Raw genomic sequence first — 17,107 nt, 5'->3', positions numbered from 1 at the left:
CCTATATGATTGAAATGAAGACCTTATCTCCCTGATGAGCTCGACACTTCCTCCTTGTTTGATCCTGAGTTGCTGCCGCCGTTTACCGGGGTTTCCATAGTCTCTCTTATATAAGTCATCAAATTTGATGCCTTTGTGGGATATGATTTCATTTTAACATTAACATAAGGCAGTGAAATATAATTTGAGAACATCTACACAATTGAAGGAACCCCAATATGTTCAATAAAACAATATTTGATTACTTATGTACAAAAGAATGTTGCTAATGAATACAAGCCTTTGATATAAGTTTGACAATGTCTAAATATATCTATACTGCATACTTGATGACTATAATTACAAGGCTCTATCTTGACTGCGTGTATAATAATAAGTATATACCAAAATAAAAAGTACATACCAAAACTTACTATTTACAGGATCCCGTCTTCATTCTTCACTTCCAACAGGAAAATATTTGCTTAATGGCTCTATACCTACTGGCTATACAATTTGTACATCTGCAAGAATGATAATAAAGCTTGAGCATATAATATTATATATTATACAAACTTAAGGGGCAGGGGGAGGGGGGGTATTTTGACAGTACGATAAAAAAGCATGGCCAGAATAACCAGACGGATCCAGCAGAGGGAGGGGGCACAATATTATGAGGTGAAAAACAAAAACACTATCTATTTAACTCACATAATACAAGGACAATCCACATTTCCACCTCTTAACAAATCGAGCTTTTTCTTGATATTGCCTTTTGGAGCTGCTTTTCTGCCAACAAGATTGAAGATTGAAAATTCTTCACACTACCTTGCCAGTTGGAAGCTCTGAGTGCATATACTTCAAGATATAACAAACTCAACAACCATGATGCTAAACACCAACCTAAAGAAATATAAATTTTGTACTATAAGTAGAGTGCAGATGATCGACAAAAAACAGGACTAAACAAAGGACAGCATGTACATACCGAAAATAAGAGTGATACGGTCTACATTGGCTGGGGTGTTCCTGAATATTTATCCATGGACTCTTTTTTGCGCTCAAGATCAAGGCTGCATATTTATACGCATTAGCAGAGACCATTGACCAGTGATCAAAATAGCTTAATAGTTGATCATGAAAGGACTCAGGGGATGGGGAGGGACGATTACCTATTCCTCACACCAAGAAGAGCACAATGCGCAGCACGTGCAACAGCAGAAACCGGAGCTATGGCAGCTGCAGGAGCTGCTTGTACAGCAGTGGCAAGAGCAGATCCTACACCAGCACCACGCTGATACCTTTTCAACGGACTTTGAACCAAGGCCGCAGCAGATTTCCCCAAGCCATCACTTATACTCTCATAAGCCTATTACAAAAGAAAAATGGTCATTTCATCAGTCTCATGTGTTTATTTATGCTTCACAAAAGCCAAAAATGCTATCAAATTATCTGAAGGGAAAAGAAGATTGCCAACAGCACAAGAAGGAAAAGGAAACTCAATCGACACCAGTCACATTCATTTAATATGACTAAGGCTCTAATTACCAATAATCTGACTGTTTTACACAATTACTATGCAGCTTAAAGATTGAACAATTTTTATGCCACCTCGTTCTTATGTTACTATACACGGGTCTAAGGGATTCTATTTCCCATGGAATATGATCCACAAATATTAGGCTACTATTCATAGAGAAAGGTGCACTTAAAATCTCGATTAATGTATTTCAAAAGTGTGAATAAATGAAGAATTAGGATCATATGTCTGCAAAGCTAACAAACAATGTTCTGAATGATTCAATGCAAGAGGAAATAATTCCAAAAAAGAATGCAAATTATAGATTTCTATAGGACTTAAACGATAAGATACTTAACTCATACGGGAACAAAGAGAGAGGTTAAAAGTACAGGTTTATTGTGGCTTTCCATGATTCCATAATCACTTGCAAACATTAAAATGAACTCAAGTGGAATATGAAAACCAAGGAGTCGAGATCCTACCTGTCTAATTCCTTGCCGGGCATCACTGGGCTGATTAGACCTTACATTACTATTTACTTTGCTTTCTGAAGGCCACGGTACAGATGGCGGAATGTTGGCAAGTATGTATTCTGCTTGCATGAAGATCTCATGGGTCCCTGCTGCCAAATGTACTCCTAATCCAATGGCCTCAACTGAAATACTTCTGAGAAATGCAATTGTACCTGTAGGAGTCATTCAATTATAGGAGTGTAAACAAGAAACATCTGGTGGCATGTATAATAACAAATAATAAAAAATTTAGACATTTGCTTCCAGAGAAATTCATTCAAAACAAATTTCCTCAAAGAACAAAAGATTGTCAGCCACTCAGCCAGTAGTTTTACCTCTTTGCATTCCCTTTAATATTCTATGATCCTTCTTGTAGTTCTTCACAGGCAAGGAAACCAGCTTTGCTGCCCCAGAACCCACAGCAACCAAGGATCGAATGGGAGGAAGGCCTTTTAACAATTTACGAACCTGTAAAATATTATTAGTTGGTAATACTGTACAACAAGTGGTAGCATGATATTCTAAAAGCTTAACAGTCACAGCTCAAACCTGATTCTGAGATATATCTTCCAACCACTCCCCTATTATTGTTTCACATATGCAACTCCATCCATAAACTCCCTTACCCTGAACGCGTTTGAGTTGCAGTTCAACCCCCTGTAATTTAGTTCATAGCTTGAAGTAAGAACTCGAAAAAAATTAAAAAAAAAGACTTCAAATAGCAACCACTTCAATTTGCAACTGTCAAAATTTTTAGAAGAAACTGTTATCTTTTGGTTCCAAAAATAGTTGGTACAAGAAATAACAGAATGACTTGTTAATTTTTAACATGCAAAGACATAACGAGGCAGCTTAATTCTAAAAATCAACTATGACATGATACAAGACTTCCTCGAAAATGTTTAGCATGGAGTGAGTAATTAAAGCTATAATTCACACCTGACAAAAAAAAAAAAACTATAATTCACGAGAAAACTAGAGAACAATTACAATTATTGGTTCAGAAATCACATGCTACCAACTAGCGAACAGAGCACAAGTATATTGGTGGCAAAAACCCGATTAGCTTAAAAAGGAAAGCAATAGTTAAGTTCAGCGGAGGACAGCATAACACAAAGCAACTAAGAAGGTTCTATTATTCTGACAGTTCAATACAGTAGGTAGCAGGGAATAAGGATGACCAATTTGGAAGCATATGTCTCTAAAATATGCGAACAGGACAACATATTCTTGAAACTAGCATAGAATTTACCAAGATAACAATCCAATGTAAACCATTCACACTATCATTTGGTAACAATTGACCAGGTAAAACGTGTAGCCAATGAAGCACACTGGCTCCCGAGCAAACCAGGCAAAATTTATCAAAAGGTTTAAATGTAATTCCAGTAAATTAAACTAAGAAGCCGGTGAACTAAAGAAAATATTACAGATTCTCTACACAATATGCTCGGATTTATATATATCAATAGAGCTGATGACAAAAGAACATTAATTCATTGATTTACCAACATAAAACCAGTTAGTTGTAGTCCAACTTTGACTTGATGGGAAGAGTACTATATATTTAAACAACCTGATTACATCTATTTTCATTCTATCATAAACAACCGCAACTATTCTTAACATGATCAGATGTCATTAGACTAAACAATGTATGACATTTATCACTTTCTTATGCTCCTTGTATGAGTCTTATCATTAAGAGCAGGCAGTAAAAAGATCAACAGGTAAGCTAATCACCTTCCAAGGAAACAGGTTAACAAGCTCCACATATTTTCCTCCACTTAAAGCAGCCAAGTCCACATGGCAGGGACTGTAGTCCACCCGAATGGTGACAGGAAGAATTTCAAACTTCTGAAAAGCAAGTATATGGTATCAGCAAATGATTATAAACCTACTGAAGTGGTCAAAGCCAAGACATATCACAGATTTAGTTTAAAGGCTCAGTTTATAGGGAATTATTCAGGAAAGTGCATATTAATATCTAGTTCTGCCTATTAAATTATCAGGTTTCTTTTAAAAACTTGCCAAATACAGTAAGGTTCATCCAACCACTTTCTTGGCTAAACAGAGTCTCACTCATAGATATATTCATTCATTCCCTGTCGCCTTAAAACATGTGTCACCCAGTGGAGCTTTAATGGACTTGTATGAAAGAATATATCGTTATCAAACTTTCGAATGTGATCCATTCGTTATAAGGTTAAAGTAAATACACCTAGAGTAGAACACACTGAAGCTACTAAACTCATTTAACTATTTCTTATGAAAACACTATAAAGAACTCGAATATACAATTATGGACTATTATTAGGTATACTCTGATTCTGAAGAAAGTCACAATTGCGACAACAAATACAATACCAATTTTATTCATAGTGCGAGACTTAAATGTGAGTATCTTCTGCAGAGATGTATTTTGGGTGTGACTGTATTATTATACTTAATATTTATAATCCCTAGATGAGTGAGAACACTTGCCTGAAAATAGGGAAGTAATGCTTCCTCGTTGATGTTCTGACTCCCAAATCTTACACTCTGTTCTCTTTGCAGTATTGGTTCACTTAAATATTGAGCAGAACTTGGCAATGGGTCTACTAGTGGGTCTTTTTCACCAAAGAAGCTGATAAGAAAGTCAAGTTGACGCTGATGGAGATGCAACAGTATAGGAAGGAGACCAATCCGCAACCTAAAAGATTAATAAACTTGAGTACATTGTCAGAATAAAATAAATGATGCTTATATAATATAAGGGCCAAAGGTATTTGGATGGTAGGTTGATGACTGTGCCGGACAACAGTTTAACATGTGCTGATGTGCAGCAAATAATTCAGCTGAAAGCCAATAAATTTTAAGAAATTTTAAGCACATCAGCCAACAATCATCAATCTGTTACAAAATGTTTAGGCCAAATCACTTTATGCATATATCAGTACCACTTGAAGAAACAAATCGCTAGTAATGGCAGTTTGTTGATGTGCCTATAAGCAGGTGTGCGTGTTTGCTATACTCTACCTCTTTAGTATTTTATAAGAAGTTCACTCATTGTACGTTTGCCTACCATTCTGAACCTGAACAGAAAAGGAAGTAAGAAATTTTCACACTCCTGTCCCTGATTCCTATTATTCAAGTTTTACCAAACTTCCAATCCTCTTCTCTTAATCCTATTAGGTTAAACACAAAACACCTTGCTGGAGAACTAAAGGGAACCGGTTAAATTGTTTTTCCATATTTTAACCATTGTACATGACCGTAAAAGATAGATATGAAAAGGCCGCCAGATATTGAGCTGACAAAGACTTCATGCATATTGCATACCTATACTCCTCAAGAGGGGTTGAAGGATGTGGGCGGACAGCATCTAAATTCAGCTTCAATGCCTTTGAAGATGATTCTCTTGGATGATCTTTTGAGTGATAATATCCAAGGATCTAAACATTGAGATGTTATATATGAATTAGCACCAAGAATAAAGGGAAAAAAAAAAAAGAGATCCCACATGAAGTCAGCAGATGATAGTACCAGTTTCCATGGAGCATCTTTACTATTGTCATCCAGCCGAAAATCAAGAACTGATATAGATAGCTTGGATACACATACACCACCATGAGGAAACCTGTCATATTTTAACTCTAACCCAAACAACGAAAGCTCCAAATAAGGAATTGTACCACTTCCAGAATGATTGATCAGATTCTGATTACTATTCTGAAAATTTTGCCAACTCGAGCCAGCACACATTCTCCATGTCACGTTGATGTTTTTAAGAATGACGTTCCCCTCAACTTTATTCTTCCCTCCAACTTTTGTGTGATCAGAACTCTCATGTTCATCGGTCTGCTTTAGACCAGCTTGCTTACAGATTTCAGAGACATGGTTTTCCAAAATCTCTAATGAGACATCATTATACCATCCACTTTTTCTTCTTTGAACTTCTTTACCTTTCAATTTGCTTGGTTTGTTTTTATGAACTTCATTCACCGGCTGTTTTTCTGAAGACAAACCTGATGGAGACAATACATCAGAGAAGAAATACTCTTCTATAAACTCTGGACAGTCTTTAGAAATAATATTATCTGTTGATTCAGGACAATCAGCCTCGAAAGAAGTGAAAGTTCTTAACCCACTATATTCAGGATCCACATTCCCATATTGATTCAATTGAAAGGCATTTTCACAAATCTCATCCATCAAGTTAACTACACCAGGCATGCTCTTAGTATGCCCGTGTGACAAATTCACTTGAGAAGTGGATATGCTGGATTCACAACTGCCACTACCCAGTTCATTGTTCATATGTCTGTGCTGAATGTTATTCCATCGGTTTTGCAAGTGCACAATTGATTCCTCCACGTCAGGAGCAAAAAGCTGTTGCAGTTGAGCTGACAAGCAAATCAGGGCAGAAAATGTATCATGACAGGTGTTTAATATAATGTGGGATTCAGTACACTCGAACTCCCAAAGGTGACCATTAATGCAGTTCATTCTTAGAAGTGCTTCTATATGTGCCTCCTGTGCAACTTTAATATAGCCATGTCTTCGGAGATGTTGTACACTGGAAGAGCTACCAATGCTCTTGAGCCCAGACACCGGACAAATAAGTAGACCCAATTCCTGCACTCTAATCCTGTACTCCCTCTCGGGAGAATTCGAAAACACTGAATTTGATATACTAAAGGAAGATGCTGCTAACAGACAACCAAAATACTTTTCATTTGCAGGAGCACCTGCAAGGTGTCCCAAGTATGGCTCATAACCCAAACCAATATCTATCAGGTTAACCACAAATGAAGTTACACAAGGGCCATTTCTATCAGAATTCACCTTCTGAGGATTGTCATCACCTAATTGTTCTGTTTCAGGAGACAGCAAACTGAAAAAGGAGGTGACTGAATCTAGCCAATCCAAACGACCACCTACCGCAGTCATAGTACCAGATCTAATAGTTACAGATGTATGACTATGAGAATCTACTGAATCCCAGAAGTGCACAATATCAGATCCTGACATCTTAGATGATAATACATTTGAACCATCTCCATCACCACGTCCTCTGGTGGCGTTGTTGCAGGAGATTAAGAGAAACTCTTTAGCTGGAACGGAAGTAATGGAACCCCACAAATTACCCATGCCATGGCCCAGCCAGAATAATTTGGAGTCACTGATTCCACCAACATTTGAAACAGATAGCAACTCAAGCTTTTGAATTTGCAGTTTAAAGCTATGCCAACAGCCAGGAAGTTCATTCTCGGGCGAACCTTTGATACTCTCATCTGCTTCCAGCTTCACTTGAAATTCAAGAAAATCGCATTCCACAAGCATGGATGTTTGTGGTGCAAAAGATTCTACCTTTCCATCAACTGAATTAGAGGCCAAGCATGATAACCAATCAATCACTTCACTGATTAGACTATTCAGGGTTTTATACTGAGAACTGCCAAACATAACCATAACAGGAGCAACATGTGCATGTAGGATAAAAGAAGAACTTAAAATAATCTCCTCTCGGTTGATTGTTTCTATGCCTTCCACGTCTATAACAGCAGTTACAGAGGCAACATCATGACTGCATCCAACAGACTTCTCCCTTCTACTTGAATCCCCTGACGTGGCCAAAAGCCTGGCCTTCTTTGCTATCCAAGGACCAGTCAAATAATCATCCTGCCAAAACATACTCAAAACAGAAAAACGGCTAGCTTGGTCAGCGACAGACACAATCTTTTGGTGTAAATATTTAGGATTCTGTGTGCCGGAATCACTTCCAATACTTTCTGTGGAAGCTGCCGTGATAAGATAGATACCCAAGTTGCCAAAATTCAAATGCAAAGAACATGAAGATGCCATAGACTGCCACTTCTTAGACTTAACCCCAGTGGGGCGACTGCTCACTTGAACCTTTTCTTCTCTCAAATTCGGTGCTGAAGAAATGTCAACGGCAATGAACTGATTCCAGCAAGTGTAACTTCTCAAATCTCCACTTGTCTCGTAAGGAAAACAGAGTATTATTCTTGCATTTGAAAGTAACACATTGCCTTTAAGTCTTTCAGCCGGAGATGAGGATGTGACCTGAGAGCAAGATTTTTTCCTCAATTTCTCTTGAGACGAAGACGACGACTCAATATCACATGTCTCATCCAAGAATTCACTACCCGTGCTTGGCATTCCAACAGAATCTCCGGGTTGCTTCAGCACATCTAGTATCAAACTTATTAAACGGAAATTCACCCAGAAAACAAATGGTGGCAACTTCAGCGAAAAAGAGGTAGCCCCCATCACCAGACTGGATGAACCAAAAGTTACAGTACACAGGCAATCAATCACACCTGAAGTTCTGAGCAATATGACCTTGACTACATCACTCCTATATATACTTCTATCATTCCTGGTGTCAACAGTATATGGACTATCTGTAACGACAGAGTTGGTCGCTTTTGCACCAGTATAATAATTAGCAAGTGAACTTGTAGGGAAAGAAACTTCAACTGCTGATTGCATTTTTGCAATTGATGTAACCTGAGTTTTTATATCATCGTGATAACCTTTCACATCACTATCGTTAATGTCATTGCCACTACTGAAGTGATCTGATAGTTCAAAATGCTCCACCGTGGCTTTAATATTCATTTCTCGAGGACATACCTGTTGACCTTGTCATATGTTTGAGGTTAGTACAAATACAATTAGGAATTAAAAAAACTTAAGAGGTTAGTACCAAACACGATTTGGAATTAAAAAAACTGGAAAGTCCAAGACATCGAATTTTAACGCAAAGGGGGTGGGTTGAGGGATCGGTGCACAATACCTGCAAGATGAAAAGAGTGTTCTGGAATTTTGCACCCAGATAGTGAACAAATGGACGAGCATTTGTTTGATTATGTAGATGTCCTAGATCTTCATCAACAAATGAAAAAAGAAGTGTAACTCCAGCGATGTTTGCCTTAAGATTAGTTTCAACATGCTTTTGTTCTGCGGGCAGATACAGAAGGATGCTGATTAAGTACACCAAAATATAGAGGAACTATACAACAGATTCTTTAAAATAAACATGCAGCTTTCATCAGCCATTAACTTGCTGAAAGCAGCAGAAATCAATGGGACTACACTTATGACTTACCAGTGGAGTGTGCTATAAAATAATGTACATATAGTGGTATACCAGGTATGTGAATATGAAAAAAAAACCAATCTCCGCCAATTGCAAGTGAAAGCTTCACAATCTATTTTATATAGTCTACGAGTAACATGTAACTAAACCAGTAGAATAAATCCAAAAAGTGTAGGCATTAGAACTATGCATTCACAAAAACTATTATACATACAAGTTACAACAACCAGGAAGGTGAACTCTGCATACTTTATAGAGGTAATTGCATATCGCACCCCCTAAGTATCGTTCAAAAACGATAGAGTACCTATACTTTGAGAAACTCTACTCGCACCCCTTATCTTTAGTGTTCAAGCCCGAGATGCACCCCCTGCCGTTAACTTCCGTTAACTCACTGCACTCCGTTAAGTCACTATACATATAATTGCAATTTGGACCCCCTAAGTTACGTTCAAAACCGATGTTGTACCCATACTTTTGGAAACCCAAATCGCACCACCCATCTTTACATTTCAAGAACGATACGCACCTCCTCCGTTGAATTCCATTAACTTCCGTTAAAATACTCCTCCGTCTCAATTTACATGCCCCTTTTGCTTTTTGAGAAGTCAATTTGACTAATTTTTGACCAACTATTAAAAAAATATTTATTTATTATTTTAGGAAATAGAAAGTTACATATTAAAATATACTAGATTTTGTTTAAAAAATATCATCAAAAAGTAAATCTAGTCTATTTTAATAGAGGTAAATAATAGGGGGTCCGAATTGCAATTACCTTTATTTGCAAAATTCGGACCCTCTATTATTTGCGAAAACAAATAGACTAGATTTACTTTTTGATGATATTTTTTTTAAAATTTTTTTGCTTAATTAACTTATCCCCAAGTCAAAATGATTTTACATATTGAATGATTTTAAATTTTTAGTGACATATGTATTAAGTACTTAAAATACACTATTTTAAATATAAAAAATAAATATTATGTGATATTTATTATAAATAATACATAAATTTATATATTGATTAAAATATATAAATTTTAATTATTTTGTTTGGAAAAATTGATTAAAAAAATTTAAAAAAATATCAATAAAAATTAAATCTAGTCTATTTTAATATGTAACTTTCTTTTTTCTAAAATAATAAATACATATTTTCAAATAGTTGGTCAAAAATTAGTCAATTTGACTCTTCAAAAAGCAAAAGGGACATATAAATTGAGACGGAGGAGTATTTTAACGGAAGTTAACAAAATTCAACGGAGGGTGTGCGTATCGTTTCTGAGATGTAAAGATAGGTGGTGCAATTCGAGTTTCCAAAAATATGGGTACAATATCGTTTTTGAACGTAAGTTAGGGGGTCCGAATTGCAATTACCTGTATAGTGACTTAACGGAGTGCAAAGAGTTGACAGAAGTTAACGGTAGGGGTGCATCTCGGGATTGAACACTAAAGATAAGGGGTGCGAGTTGAGTTTCTCAAAGTGTAGGTACTCTATCGTTTTTGAACGATACTTAGGGGGTGCGATATGCAATTACCTCTACTTTATAATACTAACTTTAGAAACTATTTACTGCACAGGGCATTCAGGCAAGAATTTTGGGATTTTTGAAATTCCATCTATTGTTTGCACAGTCTGGGTAATCTATTCCACTATTAATAGATGTTGCACATTTACCCGGGTAAAGTTAAAATTTTATTTTTGTTAACGTTTCATTACAATTAGTCATGTCCAAATTAATAGGACCTCCTTTATATTTGGTTCGAGTTAATATGTCCCTCCACTTCGGTTTCCTATTAATTAAACAGTTTTGACAACATATATTTGGTCGAAACTGAAGGTACGTCCAATAGAAACCTATCAATAACAAAATAAGATGCAGCAGTGACAAAAGATATGCTTTATAGAAGCATGTGCAACATCAATTCTCAAATATAAAACTTGGCAATATAACTTGACTTGGTTCTCAAAGGTTTCATAAATGACCAATGAATTCATATTAGAAAAAGGCTTGCTGGTAACCACAAAATGTTGCATTCATATACAATAGCTATGCATGAAGAATGACGTACCAGTAGGAATATGCAAAGATCCAGATTCAAGGTTGGATGCAGCAGTTATTGCACTAAAAACAGAACATGTCCAGTTCCACATCCCACTGTTTCCCAAAGCTGACTGAGATGTCCTCAGCTCATCAAAACATTCAAAAAACTGATCCACGCTGCATGAAAATAGTTGGAAAATATTTATCACTTGTTTGAATATTGATATCAATAATAGTTTCACTGCTGTGAAAAAGAATCCCCCCCCCCCCCAGTTCCAATCCTTATGCCTTACAGATATAATGCGCCACACAAATAACTTGTCAGGTATAGAACAAATAGTATAGTATAAATACACTAAAGGGGTAGTAATCACAGTACGTAAGGGTAATTCAGTCTCTGACTCTATAGTTACATGTCTGTGTAGTATAAATAGAAGCTGATATGTACTTTAATTATGTTTGAACAATCATCAGAAAATAGAATTTCTTTTCCGCCAACACATTTTCTCTCTAGGTTTTCTATCTTGTTTCTCTCTCTATAATTGAATTCTGTGCTTTTCTTGTCTCTCATCTCAAGCTATTCACTCTGCTGTTCCTGTCTCTAAAATATGTTAATCTCTGTATTTCTCTACAAATCTAACTGTTATCTTCTACAAATATACACTAAAACACCAAAGACACATTCTGGCAAAAAAAAAAAAACACCAAAAACACTTTCTTCTCTTACATATCTGCACTGTTAGGCAACTATTCCTGACATAACTATAAAAAAAATAAACTTAGAGCAGATACCTCATGAGCATTACATCATTAGCTTAACACAGAAGAAAATTTTGGGGTTAATTTGGGTTGCTAAAAAATGATAACAAGACAAAGGGCAACAAGCAGTTTAAAGGATAGTCATTTAGCATATAAACATAACATCTTCTTGTTGCAGCTTTAACAAGGAAAATTGCGAGAATACCAACCTGGCCCCAAAATCTGGTTCTACATCTGCGTTGTCTCTCTGCTTTCTACTGGAAGATGTTACCCAATCAGATATAACATGAGATCCTGGTAGCAAAGTATCTATTATCGGGTCCTTTTCGAATGAGGGGTTAATGTTCGAAGGATATCCATGGTTTGACAGTACTTTCTCAGTAGTATAAGAACCAAGAGTAGATGTAAGGGAATTAGATATTGCATTATGGTAGACCGACTCATTGTCCATGTTATGCATCGGACTCTTCCCATTTTCACCGAAAGCTCCATAGACTTCAAACAAATGTAAAAGGCATTTGATGGAACTCGGTTGAATTCTTAGTTCCAGTGGATCAATACTAACATCTGCATCCACTTTGCGAATATCCAATGAACCATTTTTCCATGGTATACTTAATTTCATAGTCCCTGAGAATCCACCTTTTTCCCCAGTAATAATTGAAGTTGTAGCATTTGGTGAACAACATGCATTGAACAATTCAGTGGAAGTTGTTCCTGAAGAGCATGGAACAGCTGACTGCTTGACACAGTCATCTATTCGAAAAAACTCAAGAATTGCACCGTGAAATTTTACAAAGTTCGTGAGTCGATTGAACCCAAGAAAGGTATCAGCTTTCACTTGATTATCAGAATTATTTACTTCAGAAGTACCTGTTCCACATTCTACTTCAGCTATGCGCAGGACCAAGGTCCTGCAGAATCCATTTTTCTCTTTTTCTTCTAAATAGGGATCAAATGCAACGATGAGTTTCTTGATTCTAACATGGAAACTAGTAAGCAACCACTTTACCATCTTTGCAATGGTTTTGACTCCCTCATGGACATCCACGGAAGCTATAGCCACAGTGTTATCAACAATGTCAGGCCCAGAAGTTCTAAAATCCCCAACACCATCTTGAACATTTCGGCTAGGAAGACTAGTTCCAGATCCATTCTCAAACAAATTGTTACCACCTGGACCAAGAACAATTTCAAGTTCATCCAATTCAATCTGACACCCTTTACTCTTCCATGGCATTGTGACAGATAAGGAGCCAATGGATCCCTCTTTCACAGTCAGCCCCGCCAATGCACCTAACTATAGGAAATTAGCCAGAAAAAGCAAAAAAACTGTGAGATCACAATTCACTCTACTAGATAGTGGCAGATAGTCCACTATGCAAGATAAGTATAGTGCTTCTATTATAGGGGGGATTGACATTTGCTACACTCTAAACCAAAGGATTGAGAAGAACAAGTTGCAGTATCAATTTATAATAATTAATATAAAAATAAAATATTCCCATCCGAACCTCTATTGCTTCACCACAAGTCTAAAAATTCAACTCTTATTGTTTCTCGACTTTTGCACAAAGACACACTTAAGTATCTACAGGTTTTGACATATCTTAACTAAGAGAACTGCAGAAGATGGTGTCTAAAGATGCAAATTCACTGCATTATATTGTTATGTTACATTATTATCACCGGGCTGTAAAATAGGCCCTCAAAAAGGCATGCAAGGTGTGAAACTAGAGATAATCTCATTACATATACTCAGCACTTGGTGAACAGTCAAGTCAGCACAATATGATCATGGTTCGAATAAACTATTTCGAGAGACTTATCCAGCAACTTATTTTGGCACTAAGCGAAGACATGGAATCTAAACTATGCGAATATTCAAGATCATGTTGCAAGCCTACAACAAAAGCATTGCTAGGAACTGATAGAGCACTAAAAAAAATAAAAACACCACACTAGTTATCGGCAATCAAATTGCTAGCCAAACCCTCTTGCTGATCGTATATATATTAATAGCACAACGAGCATCGTCTGTCTAAACAGTTTACATACTTGCCGCCGAATTAGGAGTAATGATATCAAGCTTGTATCCATTTGATACGATAATGGAACTATTTATGTAACTCTTAAACTTGTAATTAGTGTAGACAAATTGAAATCCTCTAAAAGATAATGGCTAGAATGGCATTTTGTTCAAGTAACAGTTATACAATTATTTTGTCTAAATTTTCAGCATAAATAATGAATCAAACACTTTGTCCACTGAATAAGAGACCAGACAAACTCTCCATGCCTATATTTAACATTACTGCAAACTTCGAGACTACTGCAAGATAAATGATAAGCCTCTGATGGTTCTAAACAGGTAAAACCACATAACAAACCAGAGAAATCATAACTATATCCACTTTGACGTATCAATATAAGCTCTCATTTTTCAAAAACATCACTTGCTGAAAGTGAACCCTCCTGAAACACCGCATAACAGTTGCAATACAGCTTCTAAACCTAAATCACACATGTGCAAGTATATATACAACGCAACAAACTGTATCAATGGTCGCTCAACACTCAAATACGACAATAACACTTCAGGGCTGAAAGTTGTAGCAAATTTATCCAAGTGATTGTTTTGAAGAGGTTAAAAACTAGTATCAACTTATTATGGAATCATCGAGTATCAACTCAGGATCGAGCAGGCTTCAACAATCATTCTTTCCAATTATAATCACAAAAAATTCTGAAAAACAGCAAGCAGATAAAGAAACTCCACAACAACAAACACGCAAACAAAATAAAAATTGACAAGAAAAAGAGATGATTAACCTTAAGATTAATATAATCGACGTTGAGCGCGAGATCAGAAAGCTGAACGGTGCCATTACGAAGTTGAACATCAAGTTGATTGAGATCAATATCACCCAGAATAAATTGCCCTAATTTTTTCTTCAATAAAAACTTAAACACCTTCTTTATCGCCCAGCGCGAGAACATCGCCTCCGCCGACTTGGCGATGTTCCACGAAAACATCTTTCTTCCACCAATTAGGGCTCTTGTTGCTCACCAAATTCAGTTGAAACGGCGTCGTATCAGAGTTCGAACTTCCATTAAAACCGATACGACCAACAGAAGAATGTTTCGGGGAGAGGGGGTTTTAATGATTGATTGGAGTAAGAAATCTAGAGAGAGAAAAAGACGACTTTGAGTATAAATTGGACTGCTTTTTGCGTGTTGTCTTTTCGATAATATATGCAGTGTATGTATATTGTGCAAGCGGATAGATACAGGCAATGATTATTTATACGCTGGAGTATTTAACTGAGTTTGATTAGTTAAGGGGTCCAATTAGTGTTGGGAGAGGATTAGGACAAAGAAATGCAACTTCTATAATATTGCATTATAAATCCATGGGCCATCCTATTTTTATGTCGTTGAAGGTATTTTCTTAAAATTTAGAGTTGATAATAGGGCTAAAATATTAATATTTGAAATTATTTGATAGGTGATTGTTTGGGTGACTTTATGTTTTATGTGATGAACTATTAAAAATATAGCAATAAACAAATTTGACAAGCTTTATTTTAGTGTACATGATTTTTATTATATAAATTATAGAATAGATTAGTTGATACAAAAAGTTTTACAAATTTGTGATCTTAAGTCGATATTTTATTTTATGTTTAAGTCGAATATGATTTGAAATCCAGATTTTCCTTTTTATATTTAAGTCGAATTTGATTTGAAATCCAGGCTTTCCTGACAAAAGAGCTGGTAGTTAGGTTTTAAAATTAAAGTTTGATTTTTCATGACAAATTTGAGCTATTGTTAGCTCAAGATTAGTTTAAATTTAAAAATATTGATTTAAAGATAAATCAAGGTCGTGTAAATGAGTTGGTGGATACATGCATCAGTTTATAAGAGTTAAATATCAATGTAGTCACTGAAATGAACCTCATATTTCAAAAAATTAATCAATTTGAACGGGTTTTCAAATGCACCATTCTAGTAATAGATAATGAACCCAACGTTAGTTTGACCCTTTGACTAAACGGAAATTCTAACGTTGCTGACTTGATATATATGTGGCAGCTGACTGGGTTGAAATGTACACCTTCTTACGTACTAAACACAAAACAATCATGATCAAACTCAGATAAAAAAAACCATATCCCTCCGACCTCCGAGCTTCGACTGCATGCATCTAATCGGCGACGCAATCAAAGAGAAATCGCGTTTAGTTAGTGGGATATTCACTAAATAAGAGGTACGTACTAATTATGTGAAAAAAATATTCTCAATGACATAATTTGGAGAATTAAGAATCTAATTATCAAATAATTAAAAAAATATCTTGAATATCATAATAAAATGCTATTTGCATAATGCTACTCCCTCTATCCAACTCATTTCTTTACCGTTTTCCTTTTGGATGTTCTATCCAATTCTTCACATTTCAAAAATTATCAAAAATAGTAAATGGCTCCCACCACTTTCCTACTTTTCTCCATTTTCATACTATTTTTACTCAACTATCATCACCCATTTATATATTAAAAGAGTTAATTGCAGATTGCACCCTTATACTTAGACTTAAAATCACTTTAGTATACATACTTTTGGAAATTGCATTTTGCATCTCCATACGATATTGTGCGCTGCAGTATACAACCTTTTCACCCGCTTCCGTTAAATATCCACGTTAAAGTTAATTAAGTCAAGGGTAAAACGGAAAATCATATTTCAACGGTCTTCGTCCCCATATCTGCCGTAATTCAGTGTGTATTAACCCTATTAATTGTTATTTTCCTCTTAATTATAAAAATGGGGAGTATTCTTGTACTATTCATTTCCCCATCAATAATCGTCACCAGGCTCTATATGAGCTGTCAAAGCCTCAATAGTTTGGTTCATAGGAGCCCCAGCTTTCACCAAGATAATCACAAATCCGGGTTTCTTCAAAGACAACACAAAATCCTTTGGATTTCAAAGGCAGTTGACATTCATTATGAGCTGATGTAGCATCTCATTAGCTTTGGAAATAGTTCGATTATAAACAGAGATTATTAATCCTTTCTTACCGATGTTAAACGCCATGTTCTGACCCATTGTAACAAGGCCCGTCGGTCGTAAGCCCAATGCGAGAGAGAGCCGGAGAGGCTTCCATAACTACAAA

At 36.0% G+C, this 17,107-nt stretch overlaps 1 protein-coding gene across 1 annotated transcript; it reads right to left on the bottom strand.

Moving 5' to 3' along the window:
* Positions 1-219: 219 nt before the first annotated feature.
* LOC108225714 (autophagy-related protein 2) lies at positions 220-15,205 on the bottom strand. The gene is made up of 15 exons (XM_017400645.2): positions 14,761-15,205; positions 12,138-13,228; positions 11,198-11,346; positions 8,819-8,982; positions 5,539-8,655; positions 5,335-5,447; positions 4,498-4,705; positions 3,757-3,870; positions 2,563-2,670; positions 2,349-2,481; positions 1,984-2,186; positions 1,152-1,348; positions 968-1,052; positions 691-882; positions 220-503 (listed from the first exon to the last, which is right to left on the bottom strand). The coding sequence occupies exons 1-13, from the start codon at positions 14,962-14,964 to the stop codon at positions 989-991; spliced, it is 5,865 nt and encodes a 1,954-aa protein (XP_017256134.1). The 5' UTR covers positions 14,965-15,205; the 3' UTR covers positions 220-503; positions 691-882; positions 968-988.
* Positions 15,206-17,107: the final 1,902 nt, after the last annotated feature.

The sequence above is a fragment of the Daucus carota genome, chromosome 6, assembly GCF_001625215.2.
Source record: "Daucus carota subsp. sativus chromosome 6, DH1 v3.0, whole genome shotgun sequence".
Lineage (NCBI taxonomy): Eukaryota > Viridiplantae > Streptophyta > Magnoliopsida > Apiales > Apiaceae > Daucus > Daucus carota.
Note: the sequence above shows the minus strand (reverse complement) of the source record. Positions and strands in the feature narration are given on the sequence as shown.